The 19,734-nt window shown below is 40.9% G+C and overlaps 1 protein-coding gene across 7 annotated transcripts in view; it reads left to right on the forward strand.

Moving 5' to 3' along the window:
* The window catches only part of epha7 (eph receptor A7), a 93,262-nt gene extending 80,997 nt beyond the window's left edge, over positions 1-12,265 (forward strand). For 2 of the 7 annotated variants that reach the window (XM_085771558.1, XM_085771560.1), the window contains exons 10-17: positions 1,836-1,961; positions 2,399-2,584; positions 2,867-2,928; positions 3,177-3,386; positions 3,900-4,115; positions 9,003-9,196; positions 9,828-9,983; positions 11,915-12,265. In XM_085771558.1, coding sequence (XP_085627684.1) covers positions 1,836-1,961; positions 2,399-2,584; positions 2,867-2,928; positions 3,177-3,386; positions 3,900-4,115; positions 9,003-9,196; positions 9,828-9,983; positions 11,915-12,029 — 1,265 coding nt within the window. In that variant the 3' untranslated portion in view covers positions 12,030-12,265. The remainder of the gene's footprint in view (positions 1-1,835; positions 1,962-2,398; positions 2,585-2,866; positions 2,929-3,176; positions 3,387-3,899; positions 4,116-9,002; positions 9,197-9,827; positions 9,984-11,914) is intronic. The other 5 variants (XM_085771559.1, XM_085771561.1, XM_085771562.1 and 2 more) reach the window with 3 other exon arrangements.
* The last annotated feature ends 7,469 nt before the right edge of the window (positions 12,266-19,734 follow it).

Genomic DNA, 19,734 nt, shown 5'->3' on the forward strand with positions numbered 1-19,734 from the left:
AAGTCGTGATAAGACATCTCCTATCAGATCCGCTGACATCTCGAATGGACAAAGCAATTATGGGAGCAAGTGGAGGGAAATCTCAGCTGCCGGCGCCGCCTGCCTCCTCGCCAGAGCACAATGCATTTGTTGTATTTCCACTGCTGGATGGGCCACGGCGCTGGGCTCGCAGCGTAGTCCTGCTGTTGTGTCCAGTGTTTATCCAGAGTATTAAGGCTGTACTATCTCATTAAATTTTAAAGTTGACAGGTCATATTGTTATCAGTGGAATTTAAAATGCATAGTGTAACAAGCCCCTTGAGTGGTCGGTTCACTTAATGGTACATAATACTGTAATTTGCTGTTAATTTGGAGCACTCTGTAAAACGGTAACCCCCCTTACACCGTCTGTGGCCTTTCTCTAACCTTGTTGGTTTTTCATTATTTTCTACAAACTGCTTTCACTCTCACCTCATGGATATTCATGAAGTAGTCACTTATCAGTGTTATTTGAAATTACACGGTTTCCATTTTTAGGAAAACCCCAAATGTCTAGCCTGAGGCCTCAGACTGACAAAAGACTTAAAAACATGGTTCCCCACTTCCCAACAAAATCTCATTCACTTTCATTTATAAAGACTTCCTTTGTCATCAGTTTGTTTTGTTTGTTGGTTTTTGCAGCCCCAGTGCTGTCCACAGTCTCAATAACTTCCATCAGCTCAAAACAGAAACAAATGCGAAATGTGCCTCAAGCACAGACTTGCGACAGAAATCTCCCAACGGGACACAATAAAGTGATGATTTCAGCTTGATCCTGTTTAATTTCAGAAGTCACAAAGAATTGAACAAATGTATCCCTGCCTAAAGTATGGGGCCTTTGAGTTACTTTGTTTTGAGCTTTCAGGGCCACCATACCAATGTGATAGGAGCAGAGACAACTTAATACATGACTGTCAAATTCAATTACTACTGAAAAAGAACTGCATCAAAACTACCCATGATAATTATTAATTGTGCTATTATGCTATAATTTAAATGCAATTGTAAAAAGATAATCTTTTTCATTTTGACTCACAATTTTATTTCATCCACAAATCAAGTTACTTTACTTTGAAACCATCTTTATGAATCCATGGAATTTCAAGGAGTTCATTTCAGTTTCAGACAAATATTAAATCCAGGAGTATTCAAAACGGTCAGACACCACACTTCAACTAAATAACTGTTCCCATGTCTTGTGATTTTGAAATTGTCCATTTGTCATTTCTGATTTTTTTTCTCTTTTTTTTTGGTAAAAAAGTAAAATATTTTTCAAGGTTGTGAAGTGGAATTTCAACAAGAAGCACCCCAAATTATACTTACAAAATTCTAATTATTGCAGAGCTTCTTTCAGTGCTTCAAAGTTTAATCACTGTGGCTTGCACAGCTTACTGCCGTGTGCAGGCTAATGTTTTTTTTATCGGCTTGAGACTCTCTAGAGATTTAAGAGAGTAAATCAAATTGAAAATGTAAAAGTGAAAATTTTTGGCGAACTTTCTCAGTGCTATCACACGGGATGAGTTACTGCGATCTGGTTGAGGCAGATTCCTGTTTTCCCTAGTGAGCCGGTATCAGCTGTGACGGGGTGAAGGGTAACTGGCAGCCTTATAAAAGCCACCACGCATGGGTTACTCACATCTTTGCTTCCCCCTTTTTTTTTGTCCTGAATTTCCTCTCTGTGTGTAAAAACCTCACTTTTGACAGTGCCAGCGATTCCCTCTGAATCACTGGTCTTAGTAATCGTTTGCCTGTCAAGCGCCTGCTGATGCGCTGTGTGCATATTTAATCATAACAGTAATCCTCTTACCTTTCTACAGTCAAATTTCCAGGCACCAAAACCTACATTGACCCTGAGACGTACGAGGACCCGAACAGGGCTGTCCATCAATTTGCCAAAGAGTTGGATGCCTCCTGCATTAAAATCGAGCGAGTTATTGGAGCAGGTGAGCCCATCCCCGTGTCTCTCAGCTCTTGCTGTTTAGTCACTCCGCGCTCTCATATATCAAGTTGACAGCCAAATATTTACACCTTGAGTAGGGACACAGCTTTATGCATTGTATATTGATAGCACAATTGCAAAGAGGGGAAAAAGTTCATTGCAATTAATGTGTGTCTGGTGGAGGCAGTCGTAGCCATTCCCGGTGCTGAAAAATTGCTGCCACATGGGTTTTTACAGAGGCGGTCAATGACAGTATCTATGCATCTCTAGCATGCCTTATTATAGGTCTCGGTTCTATTCCCCTGAGTGTAACAAGATGTCGCATTCACAATTTGTATTCCACCACGGCACAGCTGCTTTGTCTCAAAATGCGTTAATGAAATTTGTCACGGTGAAGTTTCACACCGATCCCTCACTCACCGACGTTTCCTTCCCGCGCAGGAGAGTTCGGGGAGGTGTGCAGCGGGCGGCTGAAGCTGCCCGGGAAGCGGGACGTGTCGGTGGCCATCAAGACCTTAAAGGTGGGCTACACGGAGAAGCAGAGGCGGGACTTCCTGTGCGAGGCGAGCATCATGGGACAGTTCGACCACCCCAACGTGGTTCACTTGGAAGGCGTGGTCACGAGAGGTAAACGGCGGACACGATCCGAAAGCGCCACAGTTAGAGTGACACTAGATCTGATTAAATTAGCCACACTCCCTGTTTAACATTTTCTCATTTAGACACTGTAATAAAAGGAGCAGATGGTAACTTTTAATTAAAAGCCAATGAAACCCGCAGCTAAAAATAACTTGGAAGCACTTTCGGCGCGGTCGTTTATTGTGAAGCATTTTGTAAGCAAACAAAATTTAGGTATCAATTAATCATCTCCCTTTTTTTTGTCCTCTTTTTTTTTTTCTTGTTCTCCAGGAAAACCAGTCATGATTGTCATCGAGTACATGGAGAACGGCTCATTAGATGCTTTCCTCAGGGTGAGTATCACCTTCGGAGCGCAGGAGGTTTAAAGTAGCATCTTTTATAACTTCTCTAGAGTTCTCTAAGTTTTTTTTTTCTTTCTCTCTTCCCAAAGAGGAGACAGGCGGTCTGCAATGGGATCTGTGCATTGCATAAATATCATAACTCTTGTGCTAGAGCTGCTGCAGTGCTGCTGTGACCTACATTTCCCTCATGGTCAGTGAGTATGACCGACCCGCCTGTGTTTTTGTCTTTCTCTGTGCAGAAACACGATGGTCAGTTCACAGTCATCCAGTTGGTGGGGATGCTGCGGGGAATAGCGGCGGGAATGAGATATCTGTCTGATATGGGATACGTCCATCGAGATCTGGCTGCGCGGAACATCCTTGTCAACAGCAATCTCGTATGTAAAGTGTCTGACTTCGGCCTGTCAAGGGTGATAGACGATGATCCGGAGGCTGTCTACACAACAACTGTGAGTCAATTAAAGTGTCTCTCTGTCTCTCAAAATCCTCTCATTGAGTCAGAGTCGCTGCATGAAATTAGTGCAGAGTGCACACACAGGTGGTCTACCCCACTCTCATTTCAACAAATTAAATAAAGTACCTTTTATTAAAGGTTTATAAGTAACTAATTGTTTTCTATTGGTCGACCAGTTTAATATTGTGTGTATCATTTCAGAAAATTAGCTGGTTGTATATTCACGCATTTGACTAATAACTTGAAATATGCTTCAATTATTACTTGATGAGCCTTTATTAATCAATCAAGAAAATAATGGACTGGTTAATTAATAACTACAATTGTAAGTTGCTGCGGCTCGACTGATATTACACAAAATTACAAGCAATCATTACTTTTTTTATTATTGTAAGTACAAGTATGATGTTAGTGCCCCTGTATTGAAGCAAATACATCTGCAAATGTTGTAAATGTGTGTATTTGGATGTGTGTGTAATTGTCAAACTCTCTCTAATTGATGTTTTAGGGGAAGATGCAGGATGTAATGAATTTGATCTTTACTCCAGCCACTGACCTGCATTTTACTGAACAGGGTGGCAAAATCCCCGTCCGATGGACCGCGCCAGAAGCCATCCAGTACCGTAAATTCACCTCCGCCAGTGACGTGTGGAGTTACGGTATTGTCATGTGGGAGGTCATGTCCTATGGGGAGCGACCTTACTGGGACATGTCCAATCAAGATGTGAGTTACTGCTTGATAAGAAGATTTCAGTAGAGTTCAGTTTTAGTGTTGATTCAGTGTTGTTCCATAAGAAGATATGTTAGTGTTGTTGTTAGTGAGGCAGCTCTGAGCCACTCTTCTGACTGATCTAATAGAGATATAGTAGCTACACTCCAGGTAAACGACAGAAAAAAAAAAAAAATCTACAAAGTTAGATGATGGATCCAGGTGGGTTTGGGTTAGCATGCCTGAAAGCAGTAACTCTTCAGTTGTGACATCACAAAGTTACAGACGTCCTGATGGCTGGTTTTAAAGGGATAGTTCACCCAAAATTCAAGTTTCACTCATTATCTACTCACCCTCATGTGGACTAAGGGCTGGGAGAAGTTTCAGAGTCCTCCGTGCCTTCTCTGAGTTACAGTGGGGCTCCGTGCAGCACTGCATGTCCATATGACGGTTGCGAACGGAGCTCACTTTTCTTCGTCCAAAAAGACACACCAAAAAACATCCAAATACCTCCATAGTGCTCGTCTGTAATGTCCCTCTTGTATTGAAGCCCCAACATGAGAAATTGTTCCGGAAAAAATTAAATAAGTCTATGTATTAAGCTTGTTTGTAGCAGAAGCTCCCAGCACTGCTCTTCCTGGTCTGTCCAAATCTCGCGCGATTTGCACAGATACCCAGTTCACGGCTCCGCAAATCGCGCAAGATTCCGGCAGAGCAACACTGGGAGCTTCCGCTACAAACAAGCTTTAAATATAGACTTTTTTTTTTTTTTTTCTCAACAATTTCTCATGTTGGGGCTTCAATACAAGAGGGACATTAATAATTACATAACATTATATAATAACATTAAGGGAAATTTCAATTTTGAGTGAACTATCCCTTTAAGGGTTCTGTTCCTCATACAGGCCATGTGCATTTCTTTGTGGACTGAGCCTTTCATTGTACTAATCCAGAACTTAGACAGGACATGGATATCTACCTCTGAACTACAGTATATGGGACCTTTAACTAACTCGTTTAAAGAGGGCATGGGAATCTCTAATTATCCATAATGAAGTCATCCCACCAAAACAGACAATCACAGACAAAAATCCCAGTTTGTGGTTTCTCTTTGAGGCTTTCTTTCAGGACCCTCATGAGAGCAGCTCTGCAGGGATGGTAACCTTGGGCTTAATTAGTTCAAGAAGTCTTGCTATATTCATGCAGTCTGAATCCATTTGAAGGAGAAACAGTCCTGAAATGGGACAGGCATGGAAATGAAGTCCTGACTGAGAACACAGATTTAATACAGGAAAACACTTGTCATGCAGAGTGCTTTTGGTTCCTGATTTCTTAAGTTGATAATGACTTATGGTAATGTGAGCCAGTGGGAGAGGCAGCATGGAACCAATAACACAGCAAACAACTTGTGCATATTTTATAGTTTGTACTGAATGTATTTTCTTTTAAGATGTATAGTTCCACTAGTTTTACGCATCAGGTTGACTTGTCATGGTTAGTGCTGCTTTACCCTGTCTTCTGTAGCTCAAGAAGAGCTTTGCAAAGTCTGAGAAAAATATTCCCTCATGATGCTATTGTTACTCAAAAGATGACAGCATTTCTCCTGTGGCAAAAACTGGGGAAAGAGTTTGAATAATCCAGTGAAGATATGTTATCAAATTAGTGCATTACAGGAAAGGTTTCAGGGGTTTTAGAGTCGGATCCTTATTTTCGTTCTCGGCTGCATTGATTGTTTTGACCATTATCTTATAGAGGTGCAATACTTCTGTAAACTAGAGAGTATCTCCTTAAGTCGCCCCTTACAGTTATTTAGACACCTCTAAATGACATATTTAGCGCACTCATTCCCTGCTAGGGACTTATTTTACATCTCTCTGGTTGCACATAAAATCCTGCAATGATTCCACAAGATTTATGTTTGGTGGTAAGTAACAAAATCTCAACAAGAATCAAACCTTGCAGCTCAAAAGAACAGACACACACACCCTTAATACAGTCGGTGGCACCGCTTCAAACTCCCACCTCACTGCTGATGTTATGAAACGTAATGCACCAGAGCTGGAAGGGAAATTTGAAAAACTTCATAATTAAATAAGATAATATATCTTTAAAGGTGCCGAACGATAAAACTAATTTGATTTGTGAATCTGAGATGGGTAATCATGATTCATAGTCATCATGATTATTTTTTATATCAATCCCTTCGTCACCATCAGCTAGATTGTTGAGGGCTGACTCTGTGACATTACCCACACTTTTTTCTACCTCATAGAACTCTTTTGCTTTTTTTTTTTTTTTTTTTTTACAAATGTCACAAATTGCTATAATGATTGACTCACCCGCAGTTCTCTGAGTGCTGTTGCCTGCTTTCCTGCCAACTCCCACTGAGAGAGTCCAACTGTGCCAGACCACTTGAAGCTTTTCCTTACTGTCGGACACTTGACACATTTTGATTGATGGCAGAAGGCGAGTGAGTTCTGGCTTAAGGATTCCTGCATGGCGCCCGGTGTTCGGTACCCTCGGCATCAGGGCTAAACATGATTAGGATTCCTGTGCACTCCAAAGCCGAGCCCTGCTGATTGAACAATCAGATGTTAGAAATGCTAAACAAGATGTCCAGCCATTAAAGTGGTGCATGTGGCATTTTGCCACTCTGCTATTTGACAGACATCAATGTCAGATTTTTTTTTTTTTTTTTGCTTTGTCAAAACGTCAGGAAACATCTTCCAGAGATGCGGGAAGAACATTATTTGCATTTCCCCCTGAACAATTTAAGTGTTTTGACACCTTTTTCCTCCATGACTCATTCTTGTCTGAAAGATCCTGACATGAATAGCTGATGAATATATGCAGAAACTTACACAGCTCCTCATCCACACAAAAAAGGAAGAGGAGCAAAGGGCTCCAATCAAAGTGCCCATTGAACCGACTGTTGTCATGGCATCGTCTCTTAATGAGTCGTGCTAAACTGCTTGCATCATGTTTGCTTGTCCCTTGAAAATATCTTTTCTGTTATTTATGAGAAACATGTAGACAATGTGGAACATTAATCTCCAAGAAACAGCCCTGGCTGCACTGTGGCATATGTCTTTGTAAATGTCTCCAATGCAACCAGAAGCATGACCCTGCAGTGCCTTGAAGGTTATCAGTAAAATCTTACAATCAATTCTAAAACTCGCAGTAAAGCTAGACCAGGGTTGGCGTAATATGATTCCATCTCCTAAAGTGTTTCTGTAAAAGCCCTGCTGTAGCTGTAGTGCTGCTGACTGAAGGCAAGAGATTGTTTTCTGACTGGTGAGTGGAGAGCTGCACTAATCAAGCTGAGACAAAATAGAGTGCATGCATAACCTTTTCAGGATCAGTAAATGATACCTTGATGAATGAAGTTAAATAAAGTACACAAGCATTTTAACATGGCCATCAAAGTAAAGTTCATTTATTTATTATACAATGGATCTCATTTCCTTTCTCTTGGATGTTATCACCTATGAATTTTGATATCATTTTTCTCAGCAGCTTTACTAATGAGATCTAGAGACTAGCTAGGCAAGGCTTTGTGCACAGGGAATAAACAAGCAGTATACCCAAGCAATTGTCTATTGAAGCAGACAGTTTGGCTGCATTTACATTCAGACTATGCTCCAAATAAGTGGTCTAGAAAATAAGGATGAACAGAGCATTTGTTTAAAACCTGTCCAAATGACAGCAGGTGTGACAACCCAAATCTCTGCAATCAAACTGGGGAATAAAATGCCACCGTAACTGATTGAAATGGTCCAGACAAAAACAACGCTAAGTTCTGGTAGTTTCTTGTTGCCCTTCCACAAACTTGTGGAAACTTGTGAAAGACAGATTCCGAAAAAGAAAGAGAAGACCAAATCAATGCTGTAGAGGGATATACTATATCCCTTTTAATCCCTAGAATGGGTCACATTCCAAAATTGCTGGATCCTACACTTCCCATAATATGATTATGTAGCATCTTCATTTAGAGCCTCCCGGCCTGGTAAATCCCCACATCTCCAATGTCAAGATGAAATACCTGGGTGAAAGCACATGAGGATTTTGTTCACATTTTACAAAGACCTCGGAGAAGAGTTTTCACTTGAGTAGTACCCCCTTAGGTGATTGACACAGCAACAAACTTGAGTTAAACTTCATTGAAGTGAGCTTCTAAAACAATATTTTTTTTGTCAGTATTTTTGCAGACAGTTTTCAACAAATACCAATGGAGACAATTAATAGCTCTGGCAGGGGGCAGATGGTTGAGCCTCATTTGGATAGAGGAATGCGTATATACAGTATATGTTGTGTGTGGCATTTTGATGACTTGAGATATGTATTTAATGAAATGTGCATTAAGAGTAGTAAACTATTGACCTAAAAAGTCTAACGGCTGAAGGCTTTTGTTAAGGGGAGTTTTGACTCATACTAAAAGATGAGGGTTAGGTTTACAACAAAGGGGTTCAGGGTTAGCAATAGGGCGAAATTAAAAGCTGATAGTCCATAGTTCAGGTTGAGGATCATACTAAAGGGTTTGAGGAAATAATTTAGGTGGTATTCAAAGATGATTTCAAAGGGTTTGAGTCAGTGTGAAGGTAAGTATGATACAAATTGGTTTATGGTCAGAGTGACACTAAAAGGTTATGGCCAGAGGTTTGGGATTAGGGAGATGCACAAAGCTGATTCCAAATGTTTTGGCATTAGGATGATATTGAAGGCTAATACCTAAAGGGTTTGGTTGGCAGTAAAGGCTGATGTCAAAGGATCTGAGGTACTAAAAGCTGATGCAAAATGGTTTGTGGATAGATAGACTGAATGAAAAGATTATGGCCAGGGGTTGGTGATACTGAAGGCTGGTATCAAGTGGTTTGAATGATCCATCTGTTTTGTGTTTTCCAGGTCATAAAGGCAATAGAGGAGGGCTACCGTCTGCCAGCCCCCATGGACTGTCCACCAGGCCTGCATCAGCTAATGCTGGACTGCTGGCAGAAAGACAGAGCCGAACGTCCCAAATTTGATCAGATAGTCGGCATTCTTGATAAGATGATCCGTAACCCTAACACCTTGAAAACCCCAGTGGGAACATGTACAAGGTGAGAAAATAAACCCCAGAGCAATTCCGTTTAAAATGTGGCTTCATACAATAAAGAATTCAAACTTTTATTTTAGTGCATTAGTGGATGATCCAAAGTGTCCAGTGGATGATTTAGCTTCTGTAGTTCACAGATGAAAGATAAATCGTGGGGGATCGATACCCCAAAGCAGCTTCCATGGCTTTATGGTCAATAGCAGGGCTTTTAAATCAATCTCTATAATGAGTTCCTGGTACTTTAAAGTGCAGCGGGGACTCCAGACCTCACTTTGACGTCTGTCAAATGAATTCTATTTGCAGTCAGAACATTCTTTCCCGAGGTGAGATTGAGACTCGGAGGTTACAACTGGTTAAAAAGCACTTTGCTATATGGAGACTATATGGCTTGGATGTATTCAGATTGAAAAGATATTGACCAAAATATTTTTCAGAAGCAGAACGCTGACATGCTGCATCTGTTTGTGAATTTTGTATTGATTGAAGCCTCCATTCAGCTAGTTTCTCCCCTTCTCGCAATTTGCTGCACCGCTGGACGTCTTTGGTCGTCGCTTTGTCTCATCTCCTGCTTGATTGTGTTTTCGGCATTCTCTTTTCACATAAGACATAAACATCTCCCTGTGCTCTTCCCACAGACCAATTAGTCCACTGTTAGATCAGAGCACACCAGACTTCACTGCTTTCCGCTCAGTGGGAGAGTGGCTGGAAGCCATCAAGATGGAACGATACAGAGACAACTTCACAGCAGCTGGCTACAGTTCCCTGGAATCTGTGGCCAGGATGTCAATCGAGTGAGTAGATACGAAGCCCACAAGGGGTTAAGCATCAGTAGAGAGCGTTAATACTGGCAATGTTTAGACTGTGATCACACCAACCCCGAGTAAACAAATCTACCCCTACATTCAAGTCAAGCTTTGGTTGTTTCTATACCCTAGAGGTTTACAGGTTTTGGAGACGCTACAGAGACCTGACCCGAGAGAACACACCTTTATTTCTAATTTCCCCTGTTTTATTAATGTAGTTCATCATGTTTTAGTCATTAGCCTCCCTGTTTATTGACTCTCCTGTTCCTCCTGTTTTAATTTTCTATTAATGCAAACTAAGCACTTACCTGTTTTATTGATGAAGTGCTAATTCCATCAGCTCAAAGGAAGTCAAGTTGTATTCACTCTTTTATTGCTCTGACTTTATTGTCTTTATGTTAGAAAAAAGTAACTGATTATGTCTCGCCACTCTTATTTTGCCATGTTTTTGCAATGGAGTGTTAAGTACTATACAGTATCTGTACAGTGTATCATTTATAATCATATTTTGCCAAGCTTTACTTCTACCGCTGAGACATGCCCCTGATCTGACAAAATGTCTTTTACTTTGAAATTTGAAAAATATTGAACATTTTGGCCTCTCAATAGTCACTCAATCAAACACTGACAATGAGGGCCAGGTCTTAAAGGGATAGTTCACCCAAAATTGAAATTTCATTATCTACTCACCCTCATGTGGACTAAGGTCTGGGAGAAGTTTCAGAGTCCTCCGTGGCTTCTCTGAGTTACAGGGGGTCTCGGCGTAGCAGTGCATGTCCATATAACGGTTGCAAATGGATACCAACTGTCTTCGTAACAAAAAGACACACCAAAAAACATCCAAATACCTCCATGCTGCTCGTATGTAATGTCTGTCTTGCATTGAAGCCCCGAAATGTGAAATTGTCCCGAAAAAAATTAACCAAGTCTATATTTCAAGCTTTTTTGTAGCAGAAGCTCCTCGAAGCTCCTTCGTCCAAATTTGACGAACCGGGAAGAGGAGCTTCGAGAAGCTTCCGCTACAAACAAGCTTGAAATATAGACTTATTTAATTTTTTTGGGGACAATTTTGCATTTTGAGGCTTCAATACAAGACGGACATTACATACCGGCAGCATGTATTTGGATGTTTTTGGTGTGTCTTTTTGTTACAAAGACAGTTGGTATCCATTTGCAACCATTATATGGACATGCACTGCTACGCAGAGACCCCCTGTAACTCAGAGAAGCCACGGAGGACTCTGAAACTTCTCCCAACCCTTAGTCCACATGAGGGTGAGTAGATAATGAGTGAAATTTCAATTTTCCTTCTATCCCTTTAAGCAGCCTTAATCACTTTGACATATACAGCAACTCATTCAGCCACAATATTACAGCTCTTTTCACCCACTTCCTGTTTGTTCAACTAATTTTTGGAGCAGCAATGAGTTTATGTCTCGAAAGCACACTTACCTGTGGGCTAGGGTTTATTTTCAACTTCAGCTGCTCTAAAATCCATAACCTCACAAGATAAAGCATGTCATACGTTATTGCACATACAAGATCTATGAGGAGAAAAAGATTCTCATAAGAGAGATCCTTACAGAGTGCAGAGTCTGTGTTAACTCAAGCTGTAGCTTTTCATTCTCACTGGCTGAGAATGCACGAGGAGCTGTATATGAGCATCGGACCAGACTGTGGCTTGTTCTTGAGGTGTTACTGAGAGTTTCCAGTCACCATCATCACATGTCAGCATCCAAAAAAAATTTTAAAAAATTAAACTAGACTTACACAGACTATATAGTTTGTGCTGCATCATTTGGAATTGATGTCCAAATGAATTATTGAGAGTCCCTCACACACTAATGAAAATCCTGAAGCTTGCTTTGTCCCGTGCCGTGGTCCGGTGCACTGACAGATGTCTTGTTCCTGTCTTCCAGGGACGTGATGAGCTTGGGGATCACGCTGGTGGGCCATCAGAAAAAGATCATGAGCAGCATACAGACTATGAGAGCCCAGATGCTCCATCTCCACGGCACGGGGGTCCAGGTGTGACCGGGACAGGCCGCCACCGCCTCAGCACAGGGGTCAAAATGAAATCAGAACTGATCTGGAGCAAGCGCCTGGGACGTAACCGGGATAATGGTTAAAGCAAACAGACATCTGCTGTGTCTGACTCTTCCGGCTGCGTCCGGAGCGAAATCATTCCTTTGTTCCTCAGTGAAGGATTGTGGTCTTCAAAGGGCACTAAAGAGAGGAAAAGGGCAAAAAACAGCAACAAAAAAAAGAAACTACCTGGACGAGACTTTTTCTTTTCCTTTTTTTTTTTCTTTAGTATTTTTTAAGAGGCGCTTAACAAACTCAACCACATATCAAATGGCACATTGAGAGGAGTTTGACGCTTATGTTTCTTTAACTTAACAAATGATTTAAGTGCACACCACGGCTACGGAGTTCCTTTAAAAAGAAAAAAAAAATCTTGTCTAATTGCAATCTTTGTTTTCTAGTTTGTTCATTTTTCTTTCTATCTGCCACCGTGACATGTTGTTGCGCATGCAGCGATTACTTTTTTTGGACTTGACAACAGGGTAAACTCTCTCCACATCAAAGGGGAACTTTTTAGGTGCAGATTCCAAGGTACCTTTTTTATTTTTCTTTCTTTTTTTTGTTTTGTGCTGAGACATGCTGGACTGTTTGAACTGTTTGCAGTGTTTTCATGGTATCCTCAAAAGTGCGTGTTCCCCGCCTACAGGAGTGAGTTTTTGATGTGGTTTCTTTTTTTTTTTCTAATTGAGGATTTTTTTTTCCCGAAGAGTGCAACACTGAGGAGACGCGAGACGTGAACCGTTCTCCGAATCACCAGACTTCTTTTATATCAGAGTAGCAATATCCTTTGTCTTAGTGCTCACTACAGGAAACACGGAAACTGTTAGCTTGGTCATGGAGTAGAATGTTTTAGCACTGTTGAAAGATTGTATTGAAATCGGAGCCTCCGCATGTTGTTCTGTTTAAAATGTCGCACACAGACGTTGTTGCATTGTACAATTTTGTTTTTTAAAGGTTGGATCCAAGAAAGGTGTAGACATAATACTGCCTTAAAATGTGTTTGATTTAAGTATTGCCGCTATTTTAGGCACTTCAATGGCAATGCTTTCTGTGGAGGGTGGACAAGCTTTTTTTTTTATTATTATTTGTTTTCTCTTAATCTGGAACTTGGACATGGTTTCATGCCATGAGTGACACAGACAGTAAAGAAGAGACAAACTAAACAGAGCAATAATTCCCAGGTAGAAATGGTCCTCACCTGAGATTTCTTTTTTTCTTTTTTCTTTTTTTTAAAGGTGCTAGGTGTAAAAGTATGTGTGTTCTGCGCTGAGACAAAAACCCTCTGGAAACATCCAGTCACCACTGGGAAGGGAATAACCCAGGTAGCAAAATAAATCCAGCCCATGTGCTTGTTTTCTTGCGGCTCAGTGTGTGACCAGTTCCACAGCCCAAACGCTCCTTTCACATTCTGGTGCACACACAGAGAATCTATGGACTGTCAGCACCTAAAGGATCCAGAGCCCAGATGTGAAAATATGTGGGCCAGACATATTTTGCTATCAAGGAAAGGAAAGGAAAGGAAAGTATGTCTTTGATTTCAGAAATCGGTTTAGGAACATGTTTAGAAAAACTGCAGTGCCAACTCATCAGAGGAAATAATCATAGTCGTGTTTTCGCCACTCGATATGCGAAACGTTTGATGAAAATCTAACACGGCATGGGAAGTGCTCGACTGAGTGGCTGCAGAGATGAAAGAGGCAACATCCGAAACACTAGAAAGGTGCCAATTAGCCTTGCTGACATCATCCTCTGACACCGGTGCGCCGCCCAGAAATCAAAAGAGCCCCCCACCCCCACCCCACCCCACCTTACCCTATCCGTGTGGGTTCGGGGGTATGGAAATGCCGGGGCCCCAAATAAGCGGAACTTGTGTCAGACGGGAATTGTGCTGTTAAATGTCCCATCGTCCCCAGCTCTGTAGGCAGCCATCACGCAGCTCTCCCTTGTTTATTCATGCGTCTCCACCACTCTTCCCGCTCACAGGCACAGATAAAAGTTAAAGTGTCTCTTAAGATTTGCTCCTCTTTTCTTCCACACAGCTTTGTAGAGAGAACAGAGCAGAGAGGCGGGAGTTTGGGGGGGGGGGGGGGATTTTTGCAGAGGATGTCCTAAAAGCCAATCAACCTATTTGGTGCCATCTGTCTCCACTTCAAATGCACAAAAAAAGACGTTTTCCATGTTAAATACGTTTTCTTTGATAGGAAAATACATTCATTCAGCTGTCTTGTAAAGAGGAGCATTGCTCACAGAAGGAAACCATTACAACTTCTTTTATTGCCGCTGCAGCCTCAGATATGAATCTATATTTTCAGAGATACAGTCATTTTCTTACACGTTTGCAAAGATAGAAAAAAAAAAAACACACACATCAGGAATCAACCTTGAGCTCACTGACGAGCAGCAAAACATTGCGTTCCTTTGTCTAGAGACCGTCTCCTCATGAAGTCAGGTGTGTTTTACAGCTCATCTTCATCCACACACACACACACACACACTCACTCTGCTCCACTCCTCTCTCCAGCTGAAGATGTAAAATTAGGTTTAATTAAGGTTTTTGGAAAACTAAGGCAACCCAGCTGTTGTCACTATACCTGTTTTTACATTTATTATGTGAAATGACAGTGTGATTAGCAAATAGATATTCGGATAGGGATGCAAGTACACTGATTTATGTTGTATTTACTGAGTAACTCAGTAAATATAATGTAATGATGCTGTATACTGACAGAACAGTGAAACAGTGGTTATTTTTCATCTAAAACCTAAAGCTATGTCGTCCTCTCTGCAACTCTGGGAACAGATCAGTGAGCCAATCAGAAGAGAGGAGGCTACCACCATCTAGTCATTGCTGCGGAACAGAATTTTGAAAATAGTTTTTCTCTTCTTTGCTAATTAAAACAAGAAGAGTCCATTAGAGCTCAGTTTATCTGTATATTTTTGACAACCACTAACAGTGTTTTTCTCCACTGGGAGGCTTTTTATTTAATTAGAATAGTAAAATGATACTGGGCAGGCTGTGATCATTTCGGCTACTTATTAGACCAGAACATTTCGGCTATTTTCCAATCGCCCTGTCCCTTTTCTCATCTAAACTGTGTGATTGAGATTGACAGTTCAACAAGTTTAACAAGCTCAGTGCGACACACAATATCTGATAACTGACGACACCCACACACCAACCACACAACACATTTTTATTCTGTCATAACTCTATGATGGAGTGCTTGTTAGGTGTCATGTGTGGAGTCACTTTAACACTGAATCATAAGTGAAGTTTGGTTTGAGCTGAACCAAATTTGACTGTACAGTCTCGGGTCATACAGCTTCTCTTTATTTTCCTGAGGCGAAATTAGGTTCACAGTTGTTAATTGAACAGTAATACATCACCTGGAATGTCTTAAAAATGCATCATTTACTAGGTGGTCAAGAATTTGTTTTGACACCCATCTTAAAGAAACAGTCCCTCACTCTGATTTTAAGCTGAATCAATTTATTCGCAGAGACAGAACAAATGTTAGTGTCACAGATTGTTTGGAATCTAAAAATGAAATGAAAGTGAATATTAACTTGCAGCACTGCAGTCTTTAAAAAAAAAACAAAAAAAAAACCTTGCAGAGCTGATTGCGTCTGGGGTAAGGTCCTCCGCTCTCCCTTCAGTCCCATGGCTGATAAGAGGCTGATCAGCACCGCAATGATTCACTCACAACTCATTAGCTTATTCACACTCTCTGACTTCAGTGCAGTGTTTTCATGATTGTATGTAGAACTGAGTTAATATTTATAGTGTGAGCCATGACAGCAGAGTCACAGGTTCAAATTCAGCTCACCAGCTTTGGCCTTTGCATCTTCCTCTATTGAGTTCATGCACATGTGGACTCTTGTCACATGATGCGTCCATGTCAACTCTGTGGCTTCTATTGGGTACAGTAGCATTCCATCAGACTCACCAGGAGACATTTAAAACTGGATGTGATTCAGAACACACCTCTCTAGTTGTCATGTCAGAAACCTTCAGCTGTTTTAGAGTGAACGCAGCACGGTAGGAAAACATCGCTACAGTGCGCGTAGGTAACAAACACTGGTTTCAGGATGATCCAGTTCATTGTGGGTGCTGCTTTGATGCACTTAAAGAGATAGTTCACCCAAAATTCAAATTTCACTCATTATCTACTACCCTCATGTCGACTAAGAGCTGTGAGAATTTTCAGAGTCCTCCGTGCCTTCTCTGAGTTACGGGGGGGTCCGCGCAGCAGTATTTGTCCATAATGGTTGTCAATGGATACCAACTTTCTTCGTCCAAAAAGACACACCAAAAAACATCCAAATACCTCCATAGTGCTCATCTGTAATGTCCCTCTTGTATTGAAGCCCCGACATGAGAAATTATCAGTGCAAACACATGAAGAGCAGTGAACTGAGACACTGGGAGCTTCCGCTACAAACAAGCTTAAAATATAGACTCATTTAATTTTTTTCTGAACAATTTCTCACGTCGGGGCTTCAATACAAGAGGGACATTACAGACGAGCACTATGGAGGTATTTGGATGTTTTTTGGTGTGTCTTTTTGGACGAAGAAAGTGAGCCCCATTCACGACCATTATATGGACAAATACTGCTGCGTGGACCCCCCCGTAACTCAGAGAAGTAACCGAGGACTCTGAAAATTCTCACAGCTCTTAGTCGACATGAGGGTGAGTAGATAATGAGTGAAATTTGAATTTTGGGTGAACTATCCCTTTAAACTGTGGGATACCCTGGCCAGCTGTGAGCATCCCCGCCCCCCCACATGTCACACACACTCCCACACACACACACACACCCTTTATCCATACAGCAAAGCTCAGCAGTTGGGTCTTGGCCAGACCTTTGAATTGAATACCGGCATAAAGTCATTCAGTCAGCACAAAACTCCCCAGTTCACAGGCAGCACTCTGTCTCACCCCCTCCCTGCACCCAACTCTGCTCTGATTTTAAAAAGCTGGGCCCCTGGAGGCCCTTCACACCCTGAGGTAGAATCTGTCTCTCTGTCCCCTTTCTTTCTTTCTTTTTTTTTTTTTTTTTGGTGTTTTTTCACCTGTGCTGGGGAAAGTTGGGCCAAATTGAGATTAAAGTTCAGGATAAAAAATCGATTCAACGTCCACATCACCTGCAACCTTCACCGACAAAGTCACTTTACTGTCTGTTTCAGCTTGTTTCTCAACCTGAGGCTGCTCAGCTTTGGACAAAATAGAGAAGAAAAAGAAAAGTTTTGCTGTGGATCTTTTTCAGCGAAATCACAAAATGACTTAAAAAAAAAAACAGACAGAAACGTGCAGGATGGAGAGGGCTGGCTGGAATCAGGAGCAGCAGACAGAGTAGGAAGTTATTTTTGAAACCTTGTGGTACAGCAGTTGGAAATTAGTTTCACCGCTTTTGGCGAAGTGGTGGGTAATTCCAAAGAGTGCAGCACTGTTGATTGTGTCCGAAAACAAGTTGAGATTTGAGGGAATCTTTGTATATGTTCTAATTGTAAAACTTGTACATTTTATTTATATTGTTTTTTTTTTTTACACATATTACTCAGTAGAGAGCTCTGAATACATTGAAAATGCACTATATTTTTATATCTTGCAGATGAATTATTGTCACCCCACAAGATTTCAGTTGTACATAATTTCTCATTTAGGACCAAAGACAGTTGATAGGATCTCCATCTTGACTCTTACTTTGTCTTTATTTTTTGCCTTTTAGTTTGTTGTACAGTGATACAAATTGTCAATTTATTATTTATTTTTCTGTGATGAAAGTATTGAAGAATATTCACTGGTCAAAAGTATTTTCCCCAACAGAAGATCATTTAATTAGACAATTTCTTGTTACATAGACAATTCTTTTTGCTTTGTAACCTTTGTAATAGACTGTACATATATTTTTGGAAATATAATACAATCTCTATAGAAGTTTGTGTTGTCCTTTGCAGTGTTTTTCTGATGTCTTTCATATTTGTTGTAAGAGCTTAGTTTAGTTGATAGAGACTCTCAGTATAATGCCTAAAATACTGGATCAGGAATCAGTGAGTACACAAGTCTATACCAGATGTAGGACCATGCAATACTATTTTATTTTGATTTAATGTGTTTATTCAATAGTGAATATTCTATTTAAGTTATAATAGTTACAATATAAATCATGAAAAGTGTGTGTTGCATGAGTTTGTAGCTAGTGCACATGTTCAACAATTCCCTAGTTTGGCTTTTGCATGTACAGAACAAGTATGATTCAAACAGTCAGATTCCATTGTCATAAAAGCACAGTTCACCACAGATATGACTGTAGAGTAAAATCTTGTACTGAAATGCATTGATTCTAAAGAAGAGACAACAACAAGAGCAAGACCAACACAACATAGACAAAACAAGTGATATTGTCATATTGTTGTTATTATAAAAGTTGGAAGTTGCACTGTGCAGCTGCTATTTTATGCAAGGCAAATAAGAATTGATTTCTGGTAAATGGCCTAATGTTAGCCCTGAGCTGAGTCCACTAATGGGCAGGACAGGACACATTTTGAGTGTTTTTTGTGTGTGTGTCTGTTCATATATTTGACCTAAACCATGTTACACAGCAATGACAACATTAAAGCAGAAGTAAGCAATATTTTTGTGTTTATATAAGTCTTAAATAGTTATATCTTCCGACAGCAATCACTTACATAGAGTGTTTGGACTGAAACACGGGTCTCTCAGTCACTCTGCTCTGCTCTGAGCCGAGGAGAGAGAACGGCATGCAGGGCTGTGTGTGCAGCCAAGGGATGCGCGTGAATGTGGTGACGTAGGGACGAGGACCAATAGATCCATGACGAGGGCGGGGGCTGCTAACTCCATCGGCTGACAAGACGTTATGGTGCGTTCAAGGCAGCCCGTAACTTGTGTTTTTCCGACCTGTGAAGTCGTACCAGTTCAATCTGGTACGAGTTCACGGGTTGGAAGTTACGAGTGGCCGTTATAGTGACTTTCACAGGTAAAACACGTCGGAAAAACACGAGTGGGTTGCCTGGAACGCTACAAAGTCGTAAGTTGTGACTTGAAGCTGTAACTTACGGTTTCAAAAGCCGGCCTGGAACGCAGCATTAGCCGAAATGACCGGATCGCTTACTTCTGCTTTAATATCACATCCATGCAGACCTAACAGTCACACCTGTGGAATTTGGATCAGTGCTCATTCCAGAAGCTCAGGTGTCAGAATCCGTATCAGGAAGGAAACAGTGTTATCAGAACATCTTGATGCCTTGCTCAAAAACTGGTTTTATGTCAGGTGTTTATTTAGTGTTACTTTTGAACTACATAGTCACACCTTAGGTTAAAATCCACCTGGCCTGGCAGGTTGTAGAATTTGATAACACATCCTGTTTTGATTAGGTTGGATTCCTGGTGTAAGAATTCAGTAATGAACCCTTTAGAAAGTGTTTATAAGTTGTGAGTCATGATGCGATGCACCGTTCTAAGACTTTACCACTTAGACAATGCTGTTTTATTATGGTAATACCAGAGCTGTAATGTTGATCATCCATTAAACATTTTTGCATTCCTTTGCAACGCCTTACAGTACCTGAAAGGTAAGTGTTTTCACAACCTGGCAACTCAATATGTGCTGCTGTTTAGTATATGACCTGT

The sequence above is a fragment of the Trachurus japonicus genome, chromosome 24 (genome assembly GCF_045865225.1).
Source record: "Trachurus japonicus isolate A0001 chromosome 24, Traja_1.0".
Lineage (NCBI taxonomy): Eukaryota > Metazoa > Chordata > Actinopteri > Carangiformes > Carangidae > Trachurus > Trachurus japonicus.